Source organism: Piliocolobus tephrosceles, chromosome 3 (assembly GCF_002776525.5).
Source record: "Piliocolobus tephrosceles isolate RC106 chromosome 3, ASM277652v3, whole genome shotgun sequence".
Taxonomy (NCBI): Eukaryota; Metazoa; Chordata; class Mammalia; order Primates; family Cercopithecidae; genus Piliocolobus; species Piliocolobus tephrosceles.
This window is the reverse complement of record NC_045436.1, coordinates 120,433,720-120,445,765: the sequence shown is the minus strand read 5'-3', so window position 1 is coordinate 120,445,765 and position 12,046 is coordinate 120,433,720. Positions and strand designations below refer to the sequence as shown.

At 34.8% G+C, this 12,046-nt stretch overlaps 1 protein-coding gene across 1 annotated transcript in view; it reads right to left on the bottom strand.

Moving 5' to 3' along the window:
• Positions 1-3,931: 3,931 nt before the first annotated feature.
• The window catches only part of LOC111529608 (UDP-glucuronosyltransferase 2B23), a 30,032-nt gene continuing 21,917 nt past the window's right edge, over positions 3,932-12,046 (bottom strand). The window contains 4 exon segments of the mRNA XM_026446912.1: positions 3,932-4,137; positions 4,140-4,195; positions 10,903-11,074; positions 11,077-11,124. Of these exon segments, the coding sequence (XP_026302697.1) occupies positions 3,932-4,137; positions 4,140-4,195; positions 10,903-11,074; positions 11,077-11,124 (482 nt within the window).

Below are 12,046 nucleotides of genomic sequence, written 5' to 3'. Positions count from 1 at the left end.
GTTCCCTTCATCTCTGTTATTTTCTTTTAAAACTTTATTCTGAGTCCAAAGGCTGTAATGAACAACAGTTGAATGAAGGTATGGGAGAGCTTTTTGCCATTTACTACGTTTTCCCCAGCATAGACTTTAAAAGTTGTTGTACGTGATATTTGCCTCCTTATTCCACCTACAATTTAGTTTTTAATATGTTATGAGAATAGAATAAGTAAAATAATTATATACATTTCTGGTTTGTATATCCTCAGTATTCCAGGCATTAAAGTAGGAGGAGATATCATACTTGACAAGGTAAGGACAAGAAATGTGAGATCTTATTGCAGGAGAGAAATCATGTAACATTATAATCTAGAGGGACTGGACTAAACCTGCTGGACCATATGGATAATTCCTGACTAAAGGGAGCTAGCCTTTTCTTCTCTTTTATGTATTATTACCCAATAGCAAATTGTCATTACTAAAGCAAAAATAGTAACTCAAGTTAGTCAAGGTCTCATGTGGAAAATATCTTCAGTCTTTCTAAACAAACATTTTACCAGGTTGCATAGTTTTACATAGGACACCAGTTATGACTATCTAGAGTTTTGAAATAAAGAAATTTTTCATAAGAAAATATTTTGCATTTCTTGAAGGATATGAATTGGAAACACCCATTTAACACAAAGAATTTGCCTAAACACCATGCTAACAGAGTTGGCTAGGTTTAGTTCAGCTTATATGTGCATTATGTCATGGATTTGTCCTGAAAGGTGACCCTAGCCATCATGCTGAGGCTTTGCTCAATAAAATGTGATCCTGCCAAATTGCAAAATTACCCTGTCTAACTCATCTTATCTAATAATCAATCATTTACGCTTAATATTTATGTAATTTTCTATTTCCATATAGCCAACTACTCTCTTTTTGGTTTCCTTATTTTTATTTCCTCATATTCCCATTTTATTCACAAACAGATTTTCTTTAAAAGTCTCAGTTAACTTTTGTCTTAGTTGGGTTGAGTTCAGTTCATATTGCAGTCTCTATCCCCTACTTCAGTAGTCAAAATAAAATTTGTCTTGCAATTTTTGACAAGGATGTTGCTCAGTTTTTCTTATTGTTTTTTCTGACATGCACACATATATTCCATATAATTGCATTTGTTTATATAGAAGAGGGTTCTTTACCTATGTAATAAACATGCACATCCTGCACATGTATTTCTGAACTTGAAAGAAAAATTGAAATAGAACAATAAAAATATAATATACAAATATATTTATTTTATATGTTATATACATGCATAATATATGAATTTATTATACATTATATAAATATATATATATAATATATATATGAAGAGATTTCTTAAAGTGCAAAATATATCTAGTCTTTCTGGCCTTCTCAAGGAAACACATTGAATTTCTAGTGAATCTCATTTTATTTTCAGTTTAAAAATATACATAGATAAACATTAAAAGTGAATTACTACAGGTTTTCTGAAATTAAAATTGTACGTTACTTAATGTTTAACAAAGATTAAAAATTTCAAACAAATCCAGAAGGCACAGATTCTGTAAAATGCAGTATTTAGTCCATACCTTGCTATATACTGGCGGCATTAAATGGCATGATTTTCTATATCATGTCTGCCTACCTTAGATCTCAAACAGATCTACTCTCTTTTCTTTCTTTTTTACCTTAACAAACAGTTAATAATCAAGCCACATATTATGACAAAGAGAGTAACAACTGCCATGCGGGCCAGCACATCTATAGAGCAGTACTGCAACCAGGTGAGGTTGTGGGTAGGTGGCAGCAGGTACTTGGCTCCATTGTGGTGCATGACAAACTCAATCCAGAAGAGTTTTTGGTCCAAGGGCTTCAAAGACTGATCATAATAAATGATTGATAACTACATCACATTCTTTTTACAGCTACTGGAAAATCAAATAGACATCAACTTATATAATGAACCAGAAAAGACAAATATGTGAAATTTTTGTGTAGATGTTAAAAATGAGAGCCACATAAAAATGGAAGAAAAATAAAATATTTTATTTCATGGTGGTTATAGAGATTTTGGTTTATGGGTTAGAATTTTTTCATGCATAAGATTTCAAGATGTAAAGAGATAATTTAAGAGAGAACAAGTATTTTCAGCCTAGAAATTGAAATCAGGTAAGTCTAAAGGGTTAAAAAAATCATATGAGAGTACAGAAATTGAATTATCCAGTAAAAAAAAAAATAATAATAATAATAATGGACCTGGTGTACAAGTTTCAAAATAATATCAAAGTCTAGAGATAACAGACAAATCTGACGAGGTCAGGTACATGTCAGGGCAAAGCTCATTAGAAGTTGGCACTGACCAAGAGTTGGAATTACCATTACATCAGTGGATTCGTGGTTAAAAGTATGAAAGTGGATGGCCTTAGTTTGGATCCTAAACTGATATCTACTGGTCCTTTTTTTAAAAAAATGTATCTGTTCCAAGTTTTTTTAATTGTTAATTTGAACGAATAAGAATTGTGTCTTTCTTGCCTGATTATTGTGAGTCGTCATGTAATGATTCTCAGAATACTTGGTAGAATTATTTTCATCATAAAGTGATTGTCAGTAAATGATCACTGTAATTACTATTTTTTTCTTGTATTGGTATTTTAGAATCTAAGTGGATTTCAATATTTTACTTTGAGTTGTTGCAGTTCCATTTATTTCTAGTGTTGAAATAATTATGGACTAATAGACAAAGAATAACGATGCATGTAAGTATATCGCTTACCAAGTCAAAACCAAATAGTGCTAAAGCATGGCACCGTAGCAATAGCAACGGAGGTAACTTCTCTCCTTGTTACTTAAAAAAACACGTAGTGGAATGGTACACTGCTTAGGTGATGGGTGTGCCAAAATTTCAGAAATCACAACTGAAGAAATTGTCCATCTAATAAAACACCACGTGTTTCCTAAAATTTATTGAAACAACCTAAAATATGAGAATAAAATCAACCAGATGAATATTTTTAAATGACCAGAAAAAATGGGTAAACTTAGGCTCAGGGTGAAAGATTGGCTCAGCAGAAGGTTGGGACTGGACCCCAGCTCTCCTGACTTTTAGTCTGGTGTTCTCTTCACCACTCACTCACTCATTTCTCCATTTCTATTTTTTTTTTTTTTTTTTTTTTGGACAAAGATGTCTTGATTTTTTTGATATCACATGGAAAGCCTGAATTGGCTCATAGAACCAAAGCCTTAGTAAAATAGTTCAATATTACTGTAGGAAGCAGGTAGCAGTAGCTATATTTCTAATTCCACATACATTCTACTGGGGAAATGAATAAAGCTCTAAAATAATAAACATTTTGCCACAAGTTTTGGGAAAAAAACTGACGCTGAAGCAGTATGCACTGTAAAGGCCAAGCAGCACTACTCATCTCAAAATATTAAAAGGAAGAGAGAGTTTTTTAATGCAATTCAATTATTTAATAATTCCTTTAACAACAGTTAAAATATGAAAATCCTGCTCTAAATGAAGCCAAGTAATCTGAGCATTGGCAAAATAGTGCCAATAGTGTCAATGGACTTCTTAATATTCTTGTGTTTAAGTAAAATACGTGAAATGTACTTAAACTCTCTAAAAATTGTTTCACGTAACCTGTGAATGGGAGCAACAAATTTCAATATAAGCTCGACAAATTTAAATATCAGCTCGTATGGCTTTATACTATTTAATATTTTTGCCAATATTTTCCTTCTTGGCAAAAATTATTTCTAACCATTAAACAGGTATTAAATCTCTGAAAACAAATTTTTATTTGACAAGGTAAGTAAGTTTTAAACAGATTTCCTGTCACAGAAAGAAAGGAATCTTGCATCATAACCTTTCTTGTTGGAATAAACTAAAGAAGTCCCATCTGTCTGGTTTCCCAGCTTCAAGACTCAAATACAGCTCATCTCTTTATCCCTTCTTTCCAGTTCTAGCAAATTTCCAGACATAAAACACACAACATTTTATGATGGTAAATATCACAGTTGCCACACAGGCCAGCAGGAACCCAATCACATCCAAAGAGTGGTACCGGAACGAAGTGAGGTTGTGGGCTGCAAGCTGAGGGTGCTTGGTTCCTTTATGGTGCGTGATAAATTCAAAACAGAAGACTGCCCAACCTTTACTGGTTGATCATGACAAATTGTTGATAACTTCATAGTGTTCTCTTTATATCTGAAGGATAAACATAGAGGTATCAAAATTGAAAGTAAGTTTATTTTCTTGAGCATATCAAGTCCATGTAAGATTTTTATTTTTATTTTATTTATTTATTAATTTATTGAAACAGAGTTTCGCTCTGTTGCCCAGGCTGGAGTGCAGTGGTGCAGGCTCAGCTCACCGCAACCTCCACCTCCCGTGGTGTCAAGAGGTTTTCCTGCCTCAGCCTCCCAAGTAGCTGGGATTACAGGCTCACGCCACCACGCCTGGTTACTTTTTGGATTTTTAGTAGAGAGAGACAGGGATTTTCCATGTTGGCCAGGCTGGTCTCGAACTCCTGACCTCAGGTGATCCACCCGCCTCGGCCTCCCAAAATGCTGGGATTACAGGCATGAGCCACTGTGCTCAGCACATGAAAGGTTTTTAAAGTGTCAAATGATTCAAAGTAAATGACATATAATTGACATAGAATTTGTGCAATTTAGTTTGAGTCATCATAGAAACTTTGGCTTTTACATTGGAATTTTATAAAGTAAAACGGAAAGTCAGGAAAATTAATTTCTCACAGGCAAAACAAATATAAGCCATTTTATTATTATTTTTTAGTTTGTTACTTTTTAGTTTTTGTGAGTATTTATCAGGTGTATACATTTATGGGTTGCATGAGATGTTTTGATATAGGCTGCAATGTGAAATCATCACATCATGGAGAATAAGGTGTCCTTTCCTTAAACATTTATCCTTTGTGTTGTGAACAATCCAATTATACTCTTTTAGTTCTCAAACAGGCATATGAGAACGTGGGCAATGTCATGAGCAAATTTAAGTGCTTTAGGAAAGATATGAAAATACAATTTGAGAATTATCATGTTTAAGTTCCAAAAAGAAATTGTGTCATGGTGAGCGAAATGCCTCATAGCTAGTCACTCTGCTTCTATCCTACCTTTTGTCTCCTACTGTTTCCTACCCAGTAGTCAAAATGATATTTTTGAAATAAAAGTCAGATTTTACCACTCCCCTAATTAAGATTTTGCCTGACTTCTCATCATATTAAGAATAAAATCCAACTCTGTTATTTGGCCTACAGGACCCTGTAATGTCAAACACTGGCAAGTTCTTCTCCTAACAAGTTTTCCATACACACTAGGTCTTCTAGAGACATTGACCTTCTATTTTTCATTAGGGTGCCAAAAGTGTTCTCACCATAGCATCTTTACACATTTTGCCCCCTCTCTCATACTTCCGGAACATTCTTTCTTGCAACAATCCAAGGCATGCTTCTCTCTCTTTTTGAGGCTTCCCTCTAAGTGTTACCTCTAAGAGAGGCTCTTCCTGGCCACACTGTGATGGAACCTCTAGGAGTTTCTCTATTGTTTTACGCTTATTTTGATATTTGATTCCTATAATTTTAAGTACATTATATATCCTATAAAATAAATCTTTAAATATTAAAGCCAAAAGATGAATATACATACACTAAGTGAATAGGTCAAAAGTGTAAGATCATCTTGAACATTATCTTGAAGAGAAGATACCAATTTACCTACTCTTCAGATCATGGTGTAGGATGTCACAACCTGCCTAGAATAACTCTCTTGTCCTGAACCATTTAGTCACTACTTTTGTCCTCCAATTAAATACTAACCTGACTTCAAATATCATACATTAGTTTTCTTTGTTTGTGTAACTGAATTATATAACATATATTCATTAGAGTCTACTTTTTAAAACTTTTGTGTAGCAGTTGTTGGTTAATACCATTGCTGTGTAGTATTTTGTTGATGGCTAAACCACAGATTATGTCATCATTTTATGAGCAATGGACACTTGGGTTACTAACAATTTTTGGACAATATTAATAATTCTGTCATAAACATTCTGGTATATGAAATGCATGAGTTCTTTGTCCCCCCTCACAAGATGTGCGACAGCTGTGTGACTCATCTGTTCAGTCGCCATGCATGTTCAAGCCCCTTACGGGAGAAGGAGCACACAGACAGGTAAGTGCAGGAGACTGGACGAGCGCCCCTGGGCTCTGGCACCACGGCAGCATACAGGGGAGGGTGTTTGCAACTCCTGAAGCCCAAGTGGGTATGTGTTAGTGTACTCTTTTAGCCTTGCCATGTACTGATGGCTTAAGTGTTAACCAGTTCAGCGTCCTGTTAGTACTCAGGTCCTTGTCCAGCATCCAGGAAGAATCAGGTCACATATGGACTTGGAGGACAATTGCAGGGGTTTTACTGAGTGGTGGAGGTGGCTCTCAATGGGATGAGTGGGGAGCCAGAATGCTGATGGAGTGGGAAGATGATCTTCCTCTGGAGTTTGGTCATCCAGCATCCAATCTCCTCTCCTCTCCAACCGTCTTCAGCTGAACTAATCTCGGCATTCAGAAACTCCTTCTCTTCCCTCTGATGCACCATTCTGCCATTCTTCTGCTCTTCTGTTCATGACGCAGGGTTGGGGTTTATATGGGTACAGAATAGGGGTGTATGGTAGGCCAAACGGCAACTTTGGGCCTCAAAAACAGAATGTCTCTTCTCATTTAGGGCCAAAAGTTTTCAGGCTTGAGGGTGGGACCTTTGCAGGGGAACCAACCACTTCTACCCAATATTTTTCTGTTTCCTGTCCCTGTCATATACAGCACTAGGTTTCCATATGTATACATATCTGTTGGGTATATAATTGAAAGTAGAATTACTGAGATAAAAGTGCATGCATAATTGCAATTCACTTCTTGACTTTGTTTTTTTTTTTAATTTTTAATTTTTAAAGGTTTATTTATTTATTTAATTTATTTTTGGAAACAGTTTTGCTCTTGTTGCTCAGGCAGGAGTGCAATGGCATGATCTTGGCTCACTGCATCCTCCAACTCCTGGGTTCAAGCAATGGCTTATGCCTGTAATAATGGCATGGGATACTGGCTTATCCCAGTACTTCGGGTGACCAAGGTGGGTGGATCATCCGAGGTCAAGAGTTTGAGACCAGCCTGACCAATATGGTGAAACCCTGTCTGTACTAAAAAAACAAAATTGGCCAGGCATGGTGATGCATGCTTGTAATCCCAGTTACTGGGGAGGCTAAGACATGACTTTAAATTTTTTTGAAGTGTGTTTTCTTAATTTCCAAAATTAAAGATATTTTAGTTATATTTTTTAAAAATCTCCCTTTCTTCCATTAAGGCTGGATCACATATTGTTTATGATATTGAATCTTTTCAAATTTACTGAGTCTTGATTTCTGGCTCGCCATATGTCACTTCAAATAATTATTAACAATTCAATATGCTCTAAGAAAATGTGTCTTCAAATTGATATATATAATACATACATGTGCATATATGTATATGCATGCATGCATGTGTGTGTGTGTGTATCATTTTATATTATAAGGTTCCATTTGTTAACTGTGTTCTTCTAATGTTTTCTAACATTTCTCCTTATTTGCTCCTCTTTTTAGTCTGTTTAGATTTAATAGAAGTATCCGTATATTTGCATTTAAATAAACCACCTTATTTTATATTTCTTTTATATTGGTCCAACTTGTTTTATGGTACAATCTGTTATAAAAGCATTCCTTTAGGTGATACTTTTCTTTCATAAAAACATTATTGGTAGTAGTTATAAATGCTGAATTGATGGTAGCTGGACTGGGTAGACATTTTGCACGCTGTATCCTTTGGAGTATAATTAAATCAATTATTAAAAATTTAATTTATTAAAATTAAATTTTTTGTACTTCAAAAGCCATCATTAAAAAATTAAAAAGTTAGCACAAAAAGAATGGCACAAAATATTTGATAATTATATGTCTAAGCTTATATTTATGATATATAAATAGTTCTTAAAAGTCAATAATGGTCAAAAGTTCTTAAAAGTCAATAAAGTAGCAAAGTTTAAAAATGTTTCAAGTATTGGAATAGACATTTTTCCAAAGAAGATATATGGTCAGTAAACACATATAACAATGCTCCACATTTTTACCTGTAATGAAAATTCAATTGAAAACCACGAGAGATCATTTCACATCCACTAAGAAGGCTAAAACAAAAAGATAATAACACGTGTTGGCCACAGTGTGGAGAAATTGGAACTCTCTTGCTTTGTTGGTGGCAATGACAAATATAACAAGTACTTTGGAAAACAGTTTAGTAATTCTTCATAAACATACACTTCCCACATGAGCCAGCAATTCCACTTATAGTATCAATCCCAAAGAAAAACATGTTTATGCCAAAACTTGTGTAGCAATGTTCCTAGTAGCCACAATTGGAAACAATCAAAAGGCTAATGAAGTGATAAGTGAACAAAGAAAATACGGCATATCCATACTATAAAATATTATACTGCTGCAAAAAAAAAAAAAAATGAAAATACACACTACAACGTGAATGAATCTAAAAACCATTAAAAAAAAATTATGCTCACTGAAAGAAGTCACTTAATAACACCCTAAATTGTAGGATTACAGATGGCTTCATGACTCATAAACATTCTAAATATATTGGGATTTTGCACCTTAAATAGGTGGGTTTTAAGTCATGGAAATCACATGTAATTATTAAACCTGTTACAATAATGGAAACAATAAAAATGAATTTCTCATCAAGAAAGTAGTGATGCTTTTAGTGTTTTTAGATATTTATTTAAAATATTTTATCATATTCCTTTAAGTTTATCCTTCCTTTCTACTGTGGATTGATTATATGGTTTTTTAAAAAACAGTCTTTTTAGGAAAAGAAGAAGTCAAATTGCCCCTGTTTGCAGATGACATGATTGTATATTTAGAAAACCCTATCATCTCAGCCCAAAATCTCCTTAAGCTGAGAAGCAATTCAGCAAAGTCTCAGGATACAAAATCAATGTGCAAAAATCACAAGCATTCTTATACACCAGTAACAGACAAACAGAGAGCCAAATCATGAATGAACTCCCATTCACAATAGCTTCAAAGAGAATACAATACCTAGGAATCCAACTTACAAGGGATGTACCTCTTCAAGGAGAACTACAAACCACTGCTCAGCGAAATAAAAGAAGACACAAACAAATGGAAGAACATATCATGCTCATGGATAGGAAGAATCAATATTGTGAAAATGGCCATAGTGCTCTAGGTAATTTAGAGATTCAATGCCATCCCCATTAAGCTACCAATGACTTTCTTCACAGAATTGGAAAAAGCTGCTTTAAAGTTCATATGGAACCAAAAAAGACCCCATATTGCCAAGACAATCCCAAGCCAAAAGAACAAAGTTGGAAGCATCATGCTACCTGACTTCAAACTATACTACAAGGCTACGGTAACCCAAAGAACATGGTACTGGTACCAAAACAGATATATAGATCAATGGAACAGAACAGAGTCCTCAGAAATAATACCACACATCTACACCCATCTGATCTTTGACAAACCTGACAAAAACAAGAAATGGGGAAAAGATTCCCTATTTAATAAATGGCGCTGGGAAAATTGGCTAGCCATAGGTAGAAAGCTGAAATTGGATCCTTTCCTTACTCCTTATACGAAAATTAATTCAAGATGGATTAGAGACTTAAATGTTAGACCTAAAACCATAAAATCCCTAGAAGAAAACCTAGGTAATACCATTCAGGACATAGGCATGGGCAAGGACTTCATGTCTAAAACACCAAAAGCAATGGCAGCAAAAGCCAAAATTGACAAATGGGATCTAATTAAACTAAATAACTTCTGCACATCAAAAGAAACTACCATCAGAATAAACAGGCAACCTCCAGAATGGGAGAAAAGTTTTGCAATCTACTCATCTGAAAAAGGGCTAATATCCAGAACCTACAAAGAACTCAAACAAACTTACAAGAAAAAAAAAAAAAAAAAAATCAAAAAGTGGGCAAAGGATATGAACAGACATTTCTCAGAAGAAGACATTCATACAGCCAAAAGACACATGAAAAAAGGCTCATCAGGTATATACCCAAAGGATTATAAATCATGCTGCTATAAAGGCTCATGCACACGTATGTTTATTGCAGCATCATTCACAATAACAAGGACTTGGAATCAACCTAAATGTCCATCAGTGACAGACTGGATAAAGAAAATGTGGCACATACAAACCATGGAATACTATGCAGCCATAAAAAAGGATGAGTTTGTGTCCTTTGTAGGGACATGGATGCAGCTGGAAACCATCATCTCAGCAAACTATCACAAGAATGGAAAAGCAAACACCGCATGTTCTCACTCATAGGTGGGAATTGAAAAATGAGATCACTTGGACACAGGAAGGGGAACATCACACACAGGGGCCTATTGTGGGAGGGGGCGGGGGGAGGGTGAGGGATAGCATTAGGAGATATGCCTAATGAAAATTATGAGTTAATGGTTGCAGCACACCAACATGACACATGTATACATAGGTAAAAAACCTGCAGGTTGTGCCATGTACCCTAGAACTTAAAAAAATAAAAATAAAAATAACTGTCTTTTTTATATTAGCTATATTACTTTATAATTATTTTTCTGTAGAACATTGTTTCACTAATGGATACCCATTACATGTATGGAGTTCAAAACATGATTTTTAAATAACCACTCAAAAATATAAGATGATTTCAGATTGGTTACATCATGTAAATTCTTTCAAAATTAGTCTCTTAAAAAAAGGATGAAACCCATACCTACTATTGAGAAGATAAGCTATCTATAAATACCACCTAGTAAAAAAATATTGTTACACTCACAAAGGGTCATTAATTACTGTCTTCAGTGCATTGAACAAGTCTGTACTTGACACTGTGTTGAAGTTCAATCTAATAGCTGTTGCCCTGGCCTTCATTTGTGTAATGTTATCAGGTTGATCCTCCTCATGCAATGGAATGCCCACCATAGGGATCCCATGGTAGATCACCTCGTGATGCCATTGGATCCATCATGAGTAAAAAAAGCACTGGTTTCTGGATGACCTTGGATTGGATAAATTTTAGCAATATTATTCATAGGAATAAAATGAGGAATGAACAACTAAACGCTCAAGTGACAGTGTTTTCTAGCTAAAACCTTGAAGTCAATTAAAATTGTGTTTCAGACTTCAGAGGAAGGAGCGCCTACTTCTGCTGTAGATGTAAGTGAAAGCTATATGGTGTATGTGACTTCAGACTGAAAACATATTAAACAAGATTAACAGTTGGACTAAAGAAAAAATGCAATCTAAATAAAATGTGCAAAAAAAAGAAACAAAGAAAAGAGATGAACGTGTAAGAATGTGTTCTCCTAAGTGCAGTCACAGAATGTGAAATGTGAATGTGCAAGGCAGCAGGCAGTGGGGTGATGGTGGTGCTAGGATTGTGGGAAGACAGGTCACACTTCATCATGAAATGCGTCATCACTTTATGATTAAGATTAGGAATTTAATCCTACAGAAAATGCAGAGTCCCTGGTGATAGCAGAAGAGCTGTTATTTTTGGTGACATTTGAAATAACCTGCATAAAAAGAAAGAACAGGTGTAAAGTTATAGAAATAGGAGACACAGGGATGCCCTCTCTCACCACTCCTATTCAACATAGTGTTGGAAGTTCTGGCTAGGGCAATCAGGCAAGAGAAATAAATAAAGGGTATTCAGTTAGGAAAAGAAGAAGTCAAATTGTCCCTGTTTGCAGACGACATGATTGTATATTTAGAAAACACCATCGTCTCAGCCCAAAATCTCCTTAAGCTGATAAGCAACTTCAGCAAAGTCTCAGGATACAAAATTAATGTGCAAAAATCAGAAGCATTCTTATACACCATAACAGACAAAGAGAGAGCCAAATCAGGAATAAACTTCCATTCACAATTGCTTCAAAGAGAATAAAATACCTAGGAATCCAACTTACAAGGGATGTAAA